We start from the raw sequence: 17,336 nt of genomic DNA, 5'->3' as shown, positions 1-17,336 counted from the left end.
CAGAACAGGGTCAGTTCCTCTCTTCCCTCTTCCTGCCTCGCCTGCAGCTTTCTGGGATCTTTTGGATAAGGTCCCTGAGCTAGACTGACAGCCGCGAGGGCAGGTGCCCGTCTATCTGATGCACCCGTGGGTCCTGGCCTCTGCTCAGCACTGACACGTGGCCATGTTTGGTCAACATCTGTTGAGTGAACCAGTAAATAAGTGAATGAATGAGATCAGTCATCAAAACAGCCTCCTAAGTAGTGGATCCAGCCCTGGAACCAGGTCTTTTAACTCCACGCTGTCCTGTCCGAGGTCCCATGTCTGCACCTGCTCAGATGCCCCTTTGCTCCCGCCCCATCTGTCCACACGTCTAAGGAAGACACGTTCCTCCTGCCTGGCCTCCTCCAAGAAACTGCCTCTGACCTGGAAGGGCAGGACATCTGTGCCACTCTCAGCCCCAGACAGATGACCTCGCCCAGGTAGTTGGCCTCCCTCCCGCCTGGGACCGCCCAGTGGCCACCCCATAGAGCCCAGGGGGCAGGACTTACACCGCAGCTTCTCATCCAGGGTTCCCCTCGAGGTCACCGACAGCGCCTGGATGAACTCAGAGAACTCAATCCGCCCATCCTGCAGGAGAGAGGGGAGTGGGGGTGGGCCTCAGTTAGCGCTGAGTCACCTGGTCAGGCTGCACCTTGGGCAGGTGGTGATGGGCGGCAGCAGGTACCAGACACCCAAATGGAGAGTGCGGGAGTGAAGGAATGAGGGTGACGAGAAGGAAGGGGATGGGGAGAGGGGAGGATTAGAAATGGGAAAAGAGGACTTCCCTGGCAGTCCAGTGGTTAAGACTCTGCGCTCCCAATGCAGGGGGCATGGGTTTGATCCCCGGTTGGGGAACAAAGATCTCACGTGCTGCATGGTGTGGCCAAAAAAAAAAGAGGGAAAATCCAGGCAGGAGGGACAGGGAAAAGGGTGAGGCCAAAGGGGGAGCCTGACACTCCACATCTGGTGGGAGGAAGAGGGCCCACCAGCACACAAGACCCTCTGGGCAGGAGTCACCCCGAAACCCCTTTCTCCTCGGCCTTGAACCACAGGCTCAGGGGCTTTAGAAAAAGGTGGGGCTCTGGACTGTTCAATCCTATTTATTTTGCAAATAAGGAAACTGAGGTCCGGAGAGGCCAGAGCTCTTCCCAGGGCCAGGCAGTGTGATCGTCAGCTGAGGCCACCTGCGGAGAAAGCCAGGGCGTGACAGAGCAGAAAAAATCCGAGTGCCCTACAGCATGGAGCGTGGAAACAAGTTACAGTATGTCCACCTTGAATACAAGTGAGCCAGGAAATATGCCAGCATGGCACAGAGTCTGGAGGACTGCAGATGCCCCAGTGGTGGATACGCCAACTGTCAGGGTGGCCGTCACCAGGAAGGGACACGCTGCAACACGGATAAGCCTTGAAAACACGATGCTCAGTGAAAGAAGCCAGGCACAAAAGATCCCATATTATATGATTCTCAGTTTCCTCATCTGCAAAATGGGGGCAATTAAAAGGCATCCCTACAGGTAGTTGGTTGTAAGGTCTCACTAAAAATAATCCACATAGCAACTAAGCCCGTGCACCACAACGACTGAGTCTGCTCCCCAGAGCCCGGGAGCCACAACTACCGAGCCAGTGTGACACAACTACTGAAGCCCACACGCCTAGAGCCCGTGCTGCGCAACAAGAGAAGCCACCGCAATGAGAAGCCCGCGCACAGCAACGAAGAGTAGCCCCCACTCGCCGCAACTAGACAAAGCCCGCTTGCAGCAACGAAGACCCGACGCAGCCAATAAAATAAATAAATAAATAAACCTATTTAAAAAATAAAATCCACATAAAGAACGTAGTAAACGTTCAGTAAATGTCAGTTGTGATTATAAATCCTGTTATTATCCCTGGCGGCATCTACATTTTGTGCTTGTAAGAAAAGGGTCACGGTATACATACGTGTGCAGGTGTGTATACGTGTATGTCTGTGTGCATGGTATGTGTGTGCATACACGGATCTCTGTGGGTTCCTTGTGCGTGGGTGAGCTCCTGCAATGTATATACGTGCATGCATTTGTGGACAAGGAGTGCATGTATGTTTGTGTGTGCATCTGTGTGTAAGCACGTGTGGGTGTGCACGCATGTGCGTGCGTTCGTGTGTATGTGTGTGTGTGTGTGTGAGCGCACACGTCTGTGTTCCTTCTCTGGAATGCAACATCAGCAGGACAGCGTGGGTGTGGAGCTGCGCAGGCTGCCGCAGGAGGGAGGGGACTCCAGGCTGGCACAGGCCCTGTCAATTCCCAGCTCACCTTGTTTTCATCAAAGACGTTGAAAACAAATGTGGCGAACTTGGTGGGGTCTCCAAACGGGAAGAACTGCTTGTAGATCTTCTGGAAGCCCGCTGCGTCCAGCTGCCCGCTGGGGCAGTCCTTGATGAAGCCTTTGTACCTGGAGGTAGAGGCCAGGTGAGAGAGGGTAAAGGAGACTCCAGCATCACCCACCTGCTGGGAGCTCCTGCCCAGCGCCCTGGAAGCCTGTGAGTCCCTGTCCAGGGAGACAGTGCCACACGGGGTTGTGAGCACAGACCTGGACTCCACAGGCATGGGCTCATCCCACCTCTGCCTCTCGCTAGCTGTGTGACCTGGGACAGGTGGCCACACCTCTCTTAGCCTCATCTGTCCCAAAGGGATAAGAGTCACTTGGCCACTCGGCCCCCTGCTCCACACAGGTGATTAAAACAAAACTTGCATGAACGACCTCCCGGAAGTCCCGCTCTCGCACAAAGTACTCCCCCCTCCCCGACCCTCTCCACTGAGCCCCTCCCGGAGCCAGGCAGGCTGGTGGTGCTGGTGGCGCTGGTGGGCAGAGCCACCATATGGGGCCGGCAGCTGGCTCCTCCCACATGCCTGCACCCCACAGTGTGCACACACCCGCTCCCCTGCCTCTGTTCCCAGAGAACTGTGTAAACGACACAGGAGCCGCCCAGCAAGCTCGGAGGGCATCCTGGTGGTTTCCAACTGGACCTGTCCACCCTGCATTCCCAGTGCCCAGGGACCCTCCAGATACCCGGCCAGCTGATGGCAACATGGCTTTGCAGCCCAAATCCCAGTCCTGCCATTTGCTAGCTGCATCCTCAGGCAGGTGCCTTCACCTCTCTGAGCCTGACTCTCCTCATCTGTCAACAGGGACAGCTATCACACCCATCTTGTGGGGACTGCGTGAGGTGATGACGTAGCATACTTGGCACAGGGCTGGACGTAAAAAATAAGCAACGGCATGATCTTTAGTATCATGACCTCAATGTGTTCTTTTATTTTTTTATTTTTTATTTTCTTTTCTGTACACGGGCTTCTCACTGTTGTGGCCTCTCCCGTTGCGGAGCACAGGCTCCAGACACGCAGGTTCAGCCGCCATGGCTCACGGGCCCAGCCGCTCCATGGCATGTGGGATCTTCCCGGATCGGGGCACAAACCCGTGTCCCCTGCATCCACAGGCGGACCCTCAACCACTGCGCCACCAGGGAAGCCTCAATGTGTTCTTTTAAATCAATTCGTAAGTTGGCTCCCGCGTGTAGCTTGGCAACTCCAACCAGGACACACATTCCCCTGAGGATTCCCAGCACAAAGGGGGGCTAGAGAGAGGGGTCAGCTATTATCAGGTACCAGCTGCTACCTCTGCTGGACCACTGTCTGCTGGGAACTTTGCAAACCTGATTCTCCTGGAACGCCCATAACAGCCCTATGAGCAATGTACTATGATGAAGCCCTTTTTGGCCACGTGGCTTGTGGGATCTTAGCTCCCCGACCAGGGATGGAACCTGGGCCCCAGCAGTGAAAGTGCGGAGTCCTAACCACTGGACCGCCAGGGAAGTCCCAAGCCCATTTTAAAGATGAGGAAGCTGAGGCTTTGAGACGGGGAGATCTGCAAGTCCTTGCAGCCCAGACTGGAGCCGAGGTGGGGTTCAAAGTAACCACTGATGGGGCCAGATGCTCAGAGACACGGGCTCACTGAAGACGTCCCCTCCCCAACCAGCCCCACTGTTCTCTGGTCTACCCAGGGCCATTCTCCCGTCACATCCCGGGAAAGTTGCTGGTGGCGCCGTGACTGAGGGCCGTATACACAGAGAGCAGGTGGAGAAGCCACTGTCCCTCCACCCATCAGAGAACAAGCTAAGGGGCCCAGGCTGGGTGAAGGGACACGCAGGGCACCGGAAGTAGGGAGCCTTGGGAATTCTGAGGCCTAAGTGATCAAGGTCAGATGTCAGAAAGAAAGCAAGACAAGACTCTTGCTAACATGTCAGCGGTTCCTTGGGGGCGAGGGCGAGGGCGAGGCTGGGAGATGGAGAGGGGCGTGGCGTTGCGCTGCCGTAGGCACCCACCCTCCCGCAGTGCCCCCAGCAAGCATGGCTGTAAAAACTGGCTGGGCCTGTGCGTGCCTCCCCACCCACCCCCTGGGGCACCTCGAGGGGCCAGAGGCCCAGGGAGGCGGGCCCGGCCCAGTAACCAGGATCGCTGCCCCATCTTGCACCACCTGCACCTCTGACAACAGCCCCGTGCCGGGCACTGGCCTAAGCCTTCATGGGCGGTTCCTCCTGCAGTCGCCACTCAGCCCTGCTCAGTGGGTTCAGTGATCCCCATTTCCCAGATGAAGGCACTGAGGCACAGAGGTCAGGGCCCCTCCCACAGCAGGTACCAGAAAGGGACTCGGCCCCTCCGGGTCCCTCCCCTTGAAGCCTCTTTCCCAGCTGGGTGTTCCAGACTCAAACCTTCACATCTGGGCCAGGACGCAGAGCCAGAGAGGAGCGTTTCAGAGCCAAGATCTGGTCCGTGACCCCAGGCCCCTGGGCAGGACGGGTCCCTGGGCAGGAGGAGGGAACAGGCCCGGCGCCAGACCGTGATGACCACAGGGGGGCACAGCCGGCTCTGGAGGCCAGAGGGGGGGCCATCGCTTCCCCTCGTGTCCCCCAGAGCCTCCCATTTCCCCACAATGGCTGTGTGTCACCTGAGTAATTTGAAAAGATTATTAAAAACAATAAAGGGAGAACAAAAGGCGCCCAGGGACGTCTCGAGGCCCGGCCCCCGCGGGCGCCCGGCTCCTAGGAGGGAAGACAGTGCAGGTGGGTACAGGCAGGCTGGCCTCGGTGGGGAGCCTCCGGGGGACTATCTGGTTTCTCCTGCAGAGACTGTCACTGTCACTGTGGGGCCCCAGCTCCCTTGGTGCCATTAGCAGCAGGCCCACCCCGTCGGGGGCCCAATGGATGAGGGTTTGCTCCAGCCTGACGGCCCCGCCTCCTCTGGCCACACACCCTCACCGCCCCACGCCGCCGCCCATATTCCACACCCTGCCGCACTTTCTAGAGCTTGCCATGCCATCCAGCAGCCAGGCCTTTGGGCCTGCAGGTCCCTGTACCCGTTCATCTGCTCCCCCACCCCTTGAACGACCCCAGCGCAGCGTGAACCACGCTGTGTCATGTTTGCCACCAGGCTGTGTCCTCCACCCCCCGGTGCCCTGACACCTGGCACGTAACAGGGGCTCAGTAAATGTCCAGTGAGCTCAATGAATGAGCTGAATGAACGAATGAATGAATGAACACACAGAGAGAGGGAGAGGCCAGGTGTCAGGCGTCTTCTTCCTAAGCCCCAGGCACCGTGGTCAGAACCTGAGAACTCCGTGCAGATGGTTAGAGCACCACAGATATATGCCCACCCCTCTGGGGACTGATGGGGAACTGGGGCCCAGAGAGGGAGAGAGACTGGCCCAAGGTCACACAGCAAGTTAGCAGCAGAAACAGGACTCACACCTGGGACTCCTGCCTCCCAGGCTCCCTCTTCACCAGGCTGCACTGGCCCCAGCCCCATGGAAAGCCAAGAGCCTGCTCCCCAAACAATGCATAACCGCATCCATCGTTCGTCATCAGAAGATGGGGGGCACCCTGTCTCGCTGAAGCAGAGAGGAGGAGGTCTGTCCCAGATGCCCCACTTGCCCCAGGCCCCAAATTTGCCCTTCAGGTCCTCACAGCTCTGAGGCCAGGACTTCCTGCCATGGTCCGATTCCGAGGTGCAGCCCAGCCCCCGTGGTGGGCCGAGCCAGGACACTCACCCAGGCACACACCCCCACCCACACCCCACGGCAGGCACCCAAGGGAGCTGCGGCTTAATAACAGAGCTCTTGTGACCAGCCTGAGCAGGTCGCAGAGCAGGTCTGGGGCCAGGCGGCGGTGTCCCCGGCCCCGCCACGGCGCAGGCCTGGTACATGGACGACTCGGCTGACAACTTGCCGTGGCTCCACCACGCGGAGCCTGTGCGCCCGGTCGGCCTGGAGCAGCTGCGCAGGCTCGCGGTCCTTTACAATTCTGATCCAGAATTAGAAAAGATCCGAAAAGAGAGAATCTACTCCTGGATGGACATAATAACCATAGGTGGAGACAGACTACAAAATTACGAAGAAAAGATCAAGATGATTTACAAGGAGCATTTACACCTGGATGACAAGATTCGCGTCATCTTGGATGGCAGTGGGTACTTTGACGTGAGAGATAAAGAGGACAGGTGGATCCGGACCATCATGGAGAAAAGAGACACGATCATTCTCCCTGCCGGGATTTACCACCGTTTCACACCGGACGGGAAGAAATACGAGAAGGCCATGCGGCTGTCTGTGGGAGACCCGGTGTGGACGGCATACAACCGGCCGGCTGACAAACTTCGAGGCCCAGAGGCAGAACCTGGAATTGCTGGAGCAGACAGCCTAGCGGTGCCCTGGGGCCTCGTGCACCCCGGCCCCCCTTGTGAAGGTTCCAGATGTGATGGCAGCAGAAAATCTGTCATTTTCTCCTTGCTTTTGTGTTGTAGACTTGAGGCTAGGTGAGCTTTCGTCTGCAAGACTGTTGGATCAGAATACATTTTAATGGAAGTGGCTACAGAACTTGTTCGTACATGGAAGCACCTGTGGAAATCTGGGCAAATCCGTTCATTTTCTCTGATTCAGGATCAGTGGTCAGTGGCCCTGTGTCAGCTGGTGCCTTCAGCTCTGACCAAACGAATTTCATCTCCCCAGATGCAGCCATTTAGCTGCGCCATCTGGACAAGTTTTGGACTTTAAGCAGATACCAGGCGAGGCCATGCCTGCCTTGTGCAGAGGGGTGACAGTGGATGACAGGATTGGGCAGAGAAAAGATGCTTTTCTCCCAAACACGGGGGAAGCTGGGGGGCGGTGGGGCGCCGTGGGGGACGAGCTGGCACGTTAGGGGGACACACACTTGCTTATGCCACTTTCTTGCTCAAAATATAGTAGCTGCCTCAACGTTAAAAGAAAATAAATGAAAATTTTAAAAATAACAGAGTTCCTGCCCAAGAATTCTATCCCAGGATGACTGAGAGAGGTACGTGACTGCAGCCCCATCCCTGATCCAGGCTCAGGTTCCAACAGGCCTGGGCCTCTCCCTCTCCCCGCCCTCACCCCGTCTCTCCTTCAGACACGCTGCTACCTGGAAACCTGCTCTGGGGCCTGCCCTGAGCTCCAGACCTGGCCCATCCTGTCTCACTGTGAGAGGGGCCCGAGAAAACCCCTTCCCTGCAATGCCCCCCAGTTTCCCTGCTGGTAAAATAAGTGACTTAGACTCGATCAGGGTTTTTCTACCCACGCCACTGACATTTGGGGTCAGATGATTCTTGGTCATGGGGGTCTGTCCGGTGGTTTAGCGGCATCCCTGGCCTCCACCTGCTAGATGCCAGGAGCACCCCCGCCCCAGGTTATGACAACCCAAAGTGTCTCCAGACGGTGCCAAATATCCCCCCAGAGCAGAATCACTCCAGTGGAGAACCACGGGGCTAGATGGTCTCTGGGGACCCCCACAAAGCGGGGGAAAGGGTCTTCCCCAGTGTCTGCCTTCCACTGATCTGCAATTCTGAATAACAGGGACCTACTGAGAGCCGGGCACGGAGCTATGTGATTTCCAGGCACCATTTCACCAAATCGTCCCAACAGGCCCAGGAGGGGATGATTATTACGCCCATTGTACAGATGGGGAAACTGAGGCTGGGGGCTGTTAAGTCTCCTGGCTCAGGGCCTTCACACGGCATTTCTTTTGCCCGGCCCACTCCTTCCCCTCCTCCTTCCCACCTTTTTTCTTGGCTTCAGTGCATCTCCCCTAGAGAAGCCCGCTCTGGCCACCCAAGACCCCAGTCCACACACCGGTTGATACACTCACAGCACCCTGTCCCTGGCCTGGGCCTCGCAGCTGTGCCTGTAGCCTGTATGATGCCCGGGCCAGTGAGTGCACCACAGGGTCCGTCAGGGCAGGGACCCCGTCTTCTAGCTCACCCCGAATCTGCAGGGCCCACCGCAGGTGCTCAGTAAATACCTACTGGAGCTGCACAGTTAGCAAATGGGGAGCCACAACTGGACCCCTGCCACCGCCTCTGTGTGCGGCCAGTCACCAGCGAGGCCCGAAGCCTCCGTGGCCTGCTTTCCTCAGTGCCTTCTGCCTGACTCCAGACCAAGGGTGGAAGCAGCAGCAGTCCCGGCACTGTCGCTGGTGCAGGTTAGGCCGGGGAGGGCGAGTGAGGCACAAACAGCGTTCTGAGGAATTTATATGGAGACCACCCCTCCCACAACCGTGTTCAAGAGCAGGGGTCTCAACTCTCTTTGCGGATGGGAGGAGAAGCTGTGGAACCGAGCCTGGGACGTGGCACGGCTCCTGAGCTCCACACACCCAGTTTCCAGCCACCAGAGCACAGGTTTTCGGCACGGTTGACTGTGCTTGGGAACCAGCTCTCCACGACGGGGTGGAGACGAGAGAAAAAAGTCCCAGATTTGACAACTGCGTTCTTAAGCCTCTTTAAAAGGGAAAGGGGAAAAAAAAAGAAATCTGTCACTTCATAAAAACACTGAAGGCTGAGTGCCACTTATAAAACACTCCCGACTCAACGCTGGGCTTCCGCCCTGTAAGCTTCCCACCCCGCCTCTAACCGCCACTGCGCCAGCCTGTGTCCCCCAGGGGACTCCAGCACCTCGTCTCCCCCAGTCCCTGCTGCCCCCAGTGCTGGCCATGGGCCTGGCACATAATAGGTGCTCAGTAAAGATTTACGGAATGAATGAACCAACGAATGAATGAAGGAATGAGTGAGCGGATGAATGAATTAGTGAAAGAGTGAGAGAATGAATGAAGGAGTAAGGGAGTGAATGAGGGAGTGACTGAATGAAAGAGTGACTGAATGAATGAATGGGGAGCAAATGAGTGACTGAATGAATGAGGGAGTGAATAAGTGACCAGATGAATGAGTGAGTGAGTGAATGAAGGCATGAGGGAGCAATGAGGGAGTGAATTAATGAATGAATGCGTGAATGCATGAATGCACGCTGGCCATGAGGCACGGGTCCAACTCCAGCTCAGCATCCCGTTCTCTGTGGCCCCCAGCATCCCCAGCGCCGCCAGGGCCTTGGGTCCCCAAAGGCACCAGCCTGCTGGGACTTTCTGGAATTCACTGCTTGCAGTTCCCTCTGGGACCCAGCTTGAAGCAAGCCTCGCATAGCCCTCCATGCCCACCTCCCTCCCCGCCAGGGTTAAGTACGGCAGATGCTGCTCGCTGCAGTGTGGAAAGTGGGAAGTAAATAGATGGATAAATAATAAAGCATAACCCCCAGCTGCAATCAGGGACTGCCACAGCGGCCCTGGGAAACTGTTCTCCCATTATCTTTTCAAACACCTCCCTTCCCCTGGCATTCCCCTCCCAGCTCCCTGGAGACCTGCCTTCAGACGATCCTGGAGGAGGGGCTCGAACACATCCATGAGGATGAGGCCTCTTCCCTGCTCCTCTCCCCTCCCCCATCCTCCACTGCCTTCAGCTCTGTGGGGTTTCCCAAAGCCAGAGCCAGCAGAGCTGAGCCTCCGTAGCCCAGGCCATGGAGGCCAGCAAGCTGGACCCAGACTCCACACACACACACACACACAGCTGTGAGACCCAGGCAAGCGTCTCTGCCCCTCGGAGCCTCAGTTTCTTCATCTGTAAAACGGGCTGTTCCTGGACTGACCCCACGGCATTGGCGGCGGCCTCCTTACCCACAGCTGTGACTGCGAAGGAGGGTCCAGGATTGACAGCTGGCCCTGTGGGAGGCGGCTGCAGAATTCCTCCTGCTTCCGCCCACTATTTTTGTTACAATACCATCGGGTTATTTGGTTATTATAAATGTAACAAAAGCATTACAGACAACTTGTAAAATAGAAAATATAAGAGAAAAAAGAATACCCATGATGCCCCCCCCCCCCCCCCCAGCACACCCACTTCTAGCCTCTGGCCAGTCTCCTTTCCATCTTCTTTTCCCTCCACTTTCTTCATCATGGAACTGTGTTGGGGCACTATTTGTGCCCTGCTGTTCCCCCTTGGGATGGCGTTCCCTTCACCCTCCAGGTGATCACAATTTCCCGGTCGCCTTTAAGGGCCTGAGACCTGCTACAGTTTCCTAGTCAGTCCCCACCGAGGTTCCCGATCTTCCATTGTGGTGAATGGAGCTTGGTCAAGAACAAGGGATCCGGTGGGCAGGGGCCTCGGGCTGGCTGTGGACCTGACACTGGCCCCACCTCCCGACGCCCCAGCCTCCTCCCGTCTCTGCCAAATACAGAGCTAGGAGCAGCAGAGATGACACCATGGGTGTCCAGCACGAAGCCGGGTGTGAGGTGAGCACCCAGCTGGCCCGGCTCAGGCATCACATCCCTGTTGCCTGGTCTGCGCTCCTGACCACCCGGGGCCTCAGCTCTCCTGGAGGACCTGGGACGTGCCCAGCTCTGCTTCTGCTCACTGGGTGGCCCAGGACAAGTCACAGAGTCACAGAAGACCCCTGGGTCTGGTTCCTATTCTGGGGAGCAGCTACTGAAAGTCAGCACCAAACAAGATGATCCTGTACCAGGCTGGAGGAACAGGGGCAGGGTGGTCAGTGCAGACCTCTCCCAGGAGGTGACATTGCAGCGAAGATGCCAAGATCTGGGGCAGAGGGAACAGCAGAGGGAACAGCAAGGATGGAGGCCCTGAGGTAGGAAGGAGCGTGGCATGGCTGAGGGACAGTAAGTGTGGCTGGTGCCTGGTAAGCCGGGGAGAGGGTAAGGCCAGAGACCTTGGGGAGCCCCGAGGACCAGGCAAAGGGGCTGGGTCTTTATTCTAAGTGCAGTAAGAAGCCACGAAGGGCTTTAAGCAAGAGAGAGAGAGAAACACAGGAGGAAACTGAAGCCGCCCTGGCTGAATCCACCCACACATGTCACAGGTGGGATAGGAAAACTCTGTCCATTGCGACCCCGCTGCTCTCCGCGTGCCCCTCCCTCCCATTTCCCAATCCCACCCCAGATGGTTTGGTGCTAAATTGTTTGCTGCCCTGGTAGTCTGGGCTCAGGAACCTCAGTCTTCCCAAGGAAGGGCAGGCATTCCCCAGCTATCAGGTGCCAGAGGGCAGTTTAGGACATGAAAGGGCATGGCTGGAGGCCGTGGTGAGAAAGGATCCTCTGAAATGGGCCCGGGCACTTGGGATGCAGGTGATTGTCCCGTTTGTTTCCTGTGCAAAGGACAGAGGGGATAGCAGGCTGCATGGATCTGGCCTCTGATCCAGCAGTCTTGTGTTACGGTCCCAGTGAACAAGGGAGGTGTAGGCCCATCATGGGATTACAAATTGGTTCATTTCGTGTGCTAAGAATAATTACACGGTCTGCCCACAGCACTGGAGGAGACTGATCCAGAGTGCCATAATCTGTGATCCATTACTGATGTCTGCTGTGGACACAGGTGGGGAGAGTGGTGGTATGAGTGTCGCTGTTTAGCCATCCCTAGTCTGCCTTCACCCTGTGGGGTATAACCATTCTAGGATACAACAGTGAGGTGGGTGGTGGGCTGACCCAGGAGGGTTAGAGGAAGGCACCACCAAAATGAATCAAAGGGCATTTACTTGAGGTCCATGGAACTTTGTGGCAGAGAAAAGATCTACTTTTTTCTTTATAAGCTCTTTAGAGAGAGTTCCCCTACAGCAAGGTCTGGGCATCACAAGGGCCCTGGTTGTGTTGTAGAAGCTTCAACTGTCCCCTCCAGGCCGGCCTCCTTGGCCTCCCTGCTGTTCTTCAAACACACCAAGCCCCTTCCCACTGCTGAGCCTCTGTCCTTGCCGTTCCCTGCACCTGGAACGCTGTTCTGCGGTTGAGTCCTGTTGTCCAGGTCATAGCTCAGATGTCAGCTTGATGAAGGAACAAAAATCCCTCCACCTGTTTGGGATTCAGTTTCCCCATCTACACAGTGAGGAGAGGACCCTCAATCTCAGGATCCCTCCATGGTTACACTGATCAGCGTTATTAATTAGCATTATTAACAAAACAGAGAACTTATTACTAGGCTCTGTTCCAGACGCTGTGTAGGAATGAGCTCATTTATTCTTCACAGTATTCCTATAAAGCTTGACGATTACCACCCTCACTTTCCAGATGGGGAAACTGAGGCACCGAGCAGTCCAGTAACTTGTCCAAGGTTGCTCAGCTCAAGCCCTGGTTCCGGATCCCTTCTGGCCACTTTGCCTCCTGTCTCTCCTGGGGACGACCAAGGGGAGCGGGGGAGGATGCCAGGGCTCAGGTGTGCCCTGCACCTCCTGGGGCTCGGGAGCCTCGTCTAGGGAATGCCATGGTGGGACCCCGCTCTGGGTGACTATGAGGACAAAATGAACAAGGCCACATCTGAGAGCGCACCCAGCACCCAGCAGCACTGGGGAGGCATCTGCCGCCTTGCAAGGACAGACCTCGTCCTCATCCCTGCTCCGACCTTCTCTGAGCCTCAGCTTAGTTCTCCCATTGCCATGGAGATGATAAACCATGGCAGCCCCCGGGACAGCGCCCAGAAGTCGATGACAATGTGTACGTGAAGCACCTCGGGGCGACAATGGGTGCTGAGCACCTGCTGTGGCCAGGCCCTGGGGACACAGCAGTGAACAGGGCAGAGCCGGCCTCAAGGCCAGGAGGGGAGGCGGAGGGGGACGCAGACCTGTAACTGCTGTTTGTCCCAGGTGTGCCCTGTTTGTGCCTGGTGTGTCCCCAGCTGTGACACTGGGCTGTGGGAGGTCAGAGGAGGCCCCTGACTCAAGCTGGGGGCTCAGGAGGTTTCAGGGAAGGAGGCCTGAGGGTGAGGAGGTGGTGGCCAAGCAAAGAGGAGGAGGGGTGTTCCCAGAAGGGGGAACAGCCCAGGCAAAGGTCAGGAAGCCCCAGAAAGTAAGGTGAATTCGGGAACAGATAGCAATTTGGGCAGGCCAGAGGGCAGAGGGCAGAGGAGAGGAGGAAACGGCAGCCAGAGGGGTCGGCACAGCAAGGCTGGCCTGAGCCGGGCCTCGTAACCACGTGACCATGCCAGAGGTGCAGACTTCACCTGCGTCCAGGGAGAGTTTAAGCAGAAGCCTGGCATTGTTAAATATTTGCTCAACAAAGACCCCTCTGGCTGCCATGTAGGAAGGAGGGGGATTATGTACAGATGAGGAATCCAGGAAGGCTTCCTGGAGGAGGTGACTTAGGTAAGCCTTGGGAGAGTGGAGTTCAGATGGCCCCGAAAGGAAGGGTGGGAAAAGTGAGTGACAAAGGCTCGGGAAGGCCGGGTAGGGCAATCCAGGAGGGAGAGCCTCACAGATAAAGACCTAGAAACAAGGACTTCCTTGGTGGCACAGTGGTTAAGAATCTGCCTGCCAACACAGGGGACACGGGTCTGATCCCTGGTCCAGGAAGATCCCACATGCCACGGAACAACCAAGTCCGTATGCCACAACTACTGAGCCTGCGCTCTAGAGCCCGTGAGCCACAACTACTGAGCCCGCGTGCTGCAATGACTGAAACCCGCGCGCCTAGCGCCTGTGCTCCACAACAAAGAGAAGCCACCACAATGAGAAGCCCGTGCACGGCAACAAAGATTAGCCCCCACTCGCCGCAACTAGAGAAAGCCTGCGCACAGCAACGACGACCCAACGCAGCCAAAAAAAAAAACCTAGAAGCAGCAGTATTTCTGGAATGCTCACCTGGGGAAGTGCGGAAGTGGAAAATGAGGTCAGAGGCAGGTCAGGCCCACCTGTTGGGTCCCAGGATGTGGGGGAGGAAGAAGGGAGTGGCAGCTGCTCCCTTTGCATCCACTCCCACCGTGGGGCACAGCCAGCTCACCACCCAGGTCCTGCCCACCTAGCCGGGGTCTCCAGCAAGGGGTCAGCAGAGCCAAGCAGGGCAGCCACAACTCTCCCCCTCTGCCACCTGGACTCAAGGACAGGAAGGTGTAAGCAGTGGCCCCTGGGGAGCCTGGCCCTGCCCCCAGCAGGGCTCCACCAGGCGTCTCGTGGCCTGGGCCCTGCTGCGGCCTGCTGTGAGGGAGGGCACATCTGTAGGCCTCAGCTCCCCATCTGAACAGTCGACGGAAGACCACTGCCAGGGCTGTCATCTCTTGGGACCTTTACAGGGAATGTCGCCCTGATGCCCCATCATTCCTGTCACACACGTGGGGAAATGGAGGCTGAGGGGGGTTGGATCACTTGAGGTCACTTGGATAGGAAGAGGTAGGAGCAGAGTCCATTTCTAAGCCACCAAACTTTCTGGAAGGTCTCCAAGCTTGCCTCCTCGCTCACCTACTCTCAACTCAGGTTCACCTTACCATGTGTGAGTCTCCCCTGTCTGCTCCACATTCCACAATGACAGACAGTATACCACTCTCCCGTCTCTGCCCCAGGGCAGGCATAACTAATCCATTCCAGACCTTCCAGGCATTAATGATGCTATACTTTCCGTTTGCTCCATGATATACAGCCTCAGAATCCTTCTTAACACAGCACTCCAGGCAGCTACTATGGATTGATTAGAGCTGGCATCCAAAAAGAAACCTATCTGCCATCCTTGATCCACTCTAATCAATCACTTTATAGACAGGGTGGCTGAACTCTAGAGAAGAGACTTCTCAAGGCCATGGGACGATTTAGGGACAAAGCTGGGCCTGGGATCCAGTCTCCTGACTTGTTTCTGGTCCAAAACCCTCCCTTGGATGAGCAGAGTCTGAAATTAACACTGGTGGTCCTTAGAGATGCCACACAAGGCAAGGAGTCACCACCACCCCACCCCCATCCCAGTTCAACTGGATCTATGTCATCTCCTGTGAACAAAGGAATCTGAACAAAGGCTGCCTGGACTGGTTTGTAGATAAGCCGCTCTCAGAGGGTCCTCCACGTGCCGCTGTCCTGGGCAGCTGGACCGCCGTCTCATCAACACAAAGCCAACACACCCTCTCCCACCCAACAGTTTGGGGAAACTCACCACTGCTGGACCTCCTTCTCGGTAACTGCAAAAGAAAACAGAAAAGTGGCCTTTTAGCTCAGGAAGGTGTCCTAGGGGACAGACAGACACAGGGGAGCCTCCTTCCTGCCCTCCCCACCCCGGCCCACAGCCAGTCTGCCCAAGTCTGGACACCAGCCAGCTCTGAACAAGAAGGCGTCTGCAACTCCCACCCCACCCGGTGAATAGTCCCAGTCAGGAGCTCTGTGTCTAACCCCCCAGCGGACAACACTGGCCCATCCCCTCCAGATGCCCACCGCACTGCCTGGAGGACGGCTGAGATCAGCCTCTTGCGGGCAGAGGCTGGCCTCTCCCTGCAGTCCTGGGCTGGGCAGGCAGGACATAATTCTTCCCCGTCTCGCATCCCTGGGGACAGGATGGTCACAGAAGTCACTGGCTTCCCCAGGCTCTCAGCTGCCCTGCCTGCACACGGGGGGCCAGGGCAGAAAAGCTGAGCCCCCTCCTCGGCCCTGGCGGCACCCAGCACCTTCCCCTCCTCCACCCATCCCTCCAGCCCCTCAGAGCCATCAGTCCCGGGTTCTTTTTATAGGCAAGACGAGAACAGAAGGGTGCACCAAAAGCTAGAATGAGCCGTATAAAGTAGTTGAACCTCCAGCCAAGCCCAAACAGTCATTCTTTATTGAATCAGGAAACAAACGACAAAATGTTTTTTATGAAAAGTACTGAATCGGTTCAGGTTGGAACAAAACCAGTCATTTCGCTCAAATCACTGAACAAGAATATCTAACCACCTCTAAGGCCTCACTCATTCTCGGGGCAGAGGGGGCGGGGAGTGACTGAGAGAGCACCTCCAGCTCCCCATGCCTCAGTTTCCTCGTTTGTAAAGTGGGAATGATAGTTATAGTACCCGCCACACGAGCTGTCCTGGGAATTCAATCAGAACAGGTGTGAAAACTCCTGAATCCCCAGCACAGGGCCTGGCACTCGGATGTGCTCAATACAGGCCTGTAGAATGAATGAATGAATGAAAGAACGAATGGACAGGAAGGTGGGTGTTGGGTGCAGGTCAGCTGAATAAAGGAACTGGCATCCCTTCCCAGAGAAGTGAGGAGGGAGGCCCAAGGGGGTCCACCTCACCATTTGTGCCTGGTCACACTTGAGGCTACTTTTCAAAAACTGTTCAAAGCAAGCTCGTAACAGCTGCCAAGTCCTGAGTGCCCACTGCGAGCCTCGATCTGTACCAGGGCGGGCCTCTGTGCTTCGACTCAGCTGCCCTGACAGTGCTCCCACGGAAGCTGTGACTCTGCCCTGGTTGCAAATGGGGAAACTGAGTTACAAAATGTGCAGGACGTGAAGTGGTAGTGCGAGGGTCTGAGCTCAGGTCTGTGGCTCAGCCATCTGCAAGCTCGTCGGCGCTCTCCTCCCACGAGCCCAATCAGAGGCTAAGGAAGAGCCCCGTCCATAAGCAGGATGCTGACAAAAAGAGCGAGGCAACAGTGAGAGCTGTAGGTTACTGGGAACAGCCAGACCCGGTGTAAAAAAATGCAATTTTCCAAGAGAGTTTTGGCAGAGGGTAGCGGGTGGGAAGGGAGTCCAGCAGCGGGGTGGAAAGGGAAGTGTCCGTGGTCTAACTCAGGGTGGGCTGCCCTACACCTGCCACCCACACCTGGCAGTGAAGGGCAGCAGGGGCTGAGGGGCTGATGCTTAAAAACCCAAGCTGGAGACACAGGAGTCCCACCATAGCACAGCTGGGAGCTTAGAGGCTTATACTCTGCAGCCAGACCGGACGGCCTGAGTTTAAACCTAGCACCACAGCTTCCTAGCTGTGTGTCCTTGGGCTAAGTACTTCCCTTCTCTGAGCCTCAGTTTCCTCATCTGTCAAATGGGCTTGCTGTGAAGATTAAAGTGCTTGGTGCTCTTCACGGGCATAAGACTCCCATAGGTAGGTGTGACCCCATTTTCCCAATGAGGAGACTGAGGCTCAGGCAGGTCTGCTTACTTGCCAGAAGTCACCCAAGGTGACTGGGTGGGGCCAGGGGCCAGGACTGTGCCTCCAGAACCCAGG

General features: G+C 56.6%; 1 protein-coding gene and 1 pseudogene across 1 annotated transcript in view; one reads left to right on the top strand and one right to left on the bottom strand.

Annotated features, from left to right (window-relative positions):
* NCS1 (neuronal calcium sensor 1) overlaps window positions 1–17,336 on the bottom strand; it is a 51,661-nt gene that overhangs the window by 20,040 nt on the left and 14,285 nt on the right. The window contains exons 3-5 of the mRNA XM_024762217.1: window positions 15,293–15,317; window positions 2,310–2,448; window positions 531–609 (exon numbers count right to left, since the gene is read on the bottom strand). Coding sequence (XP_024617985.1) covers window positions 531–609; window positions 2,310–2,448; window positions 15,293–15,317 — 243 coding nt within the window. The remainder of the gene's footprint in view (window positions 1–530; window positions 610–2,309; window positions 2,449–15,292; window positions 15,318–17,336) is intronic.
* Window positions 5,887–6,751, top strand: LOC112411216 (1,2-dihydroxy-3-keto-5-methylthiopentene dioxygenase pseudogene; annotated as a pseudogene).

The sequence above is a fragment of the Neophocaena asiaeorientalis genome, unplaced genomic scaffold (genome assembly GCF_003031525.2).
Source record: "Neophocaena asiaeorientalis asiaeorientalis breed wild unplaced genomic scaffold, Neophocaena_asiaeorientalis_V1.1 scaffold78, whole genome shotgun sequence".
NCBI classification, from domain to species: Eukaryota; Metazoa; Chordata; class Mammalia; order Artiodactyla; family Phocoenidae; genus Neophocaena; species Neophocaena asiaeorientalis.
This window is presented reverse-complemented; position numbering and strand designations above follow the sequence as displayed.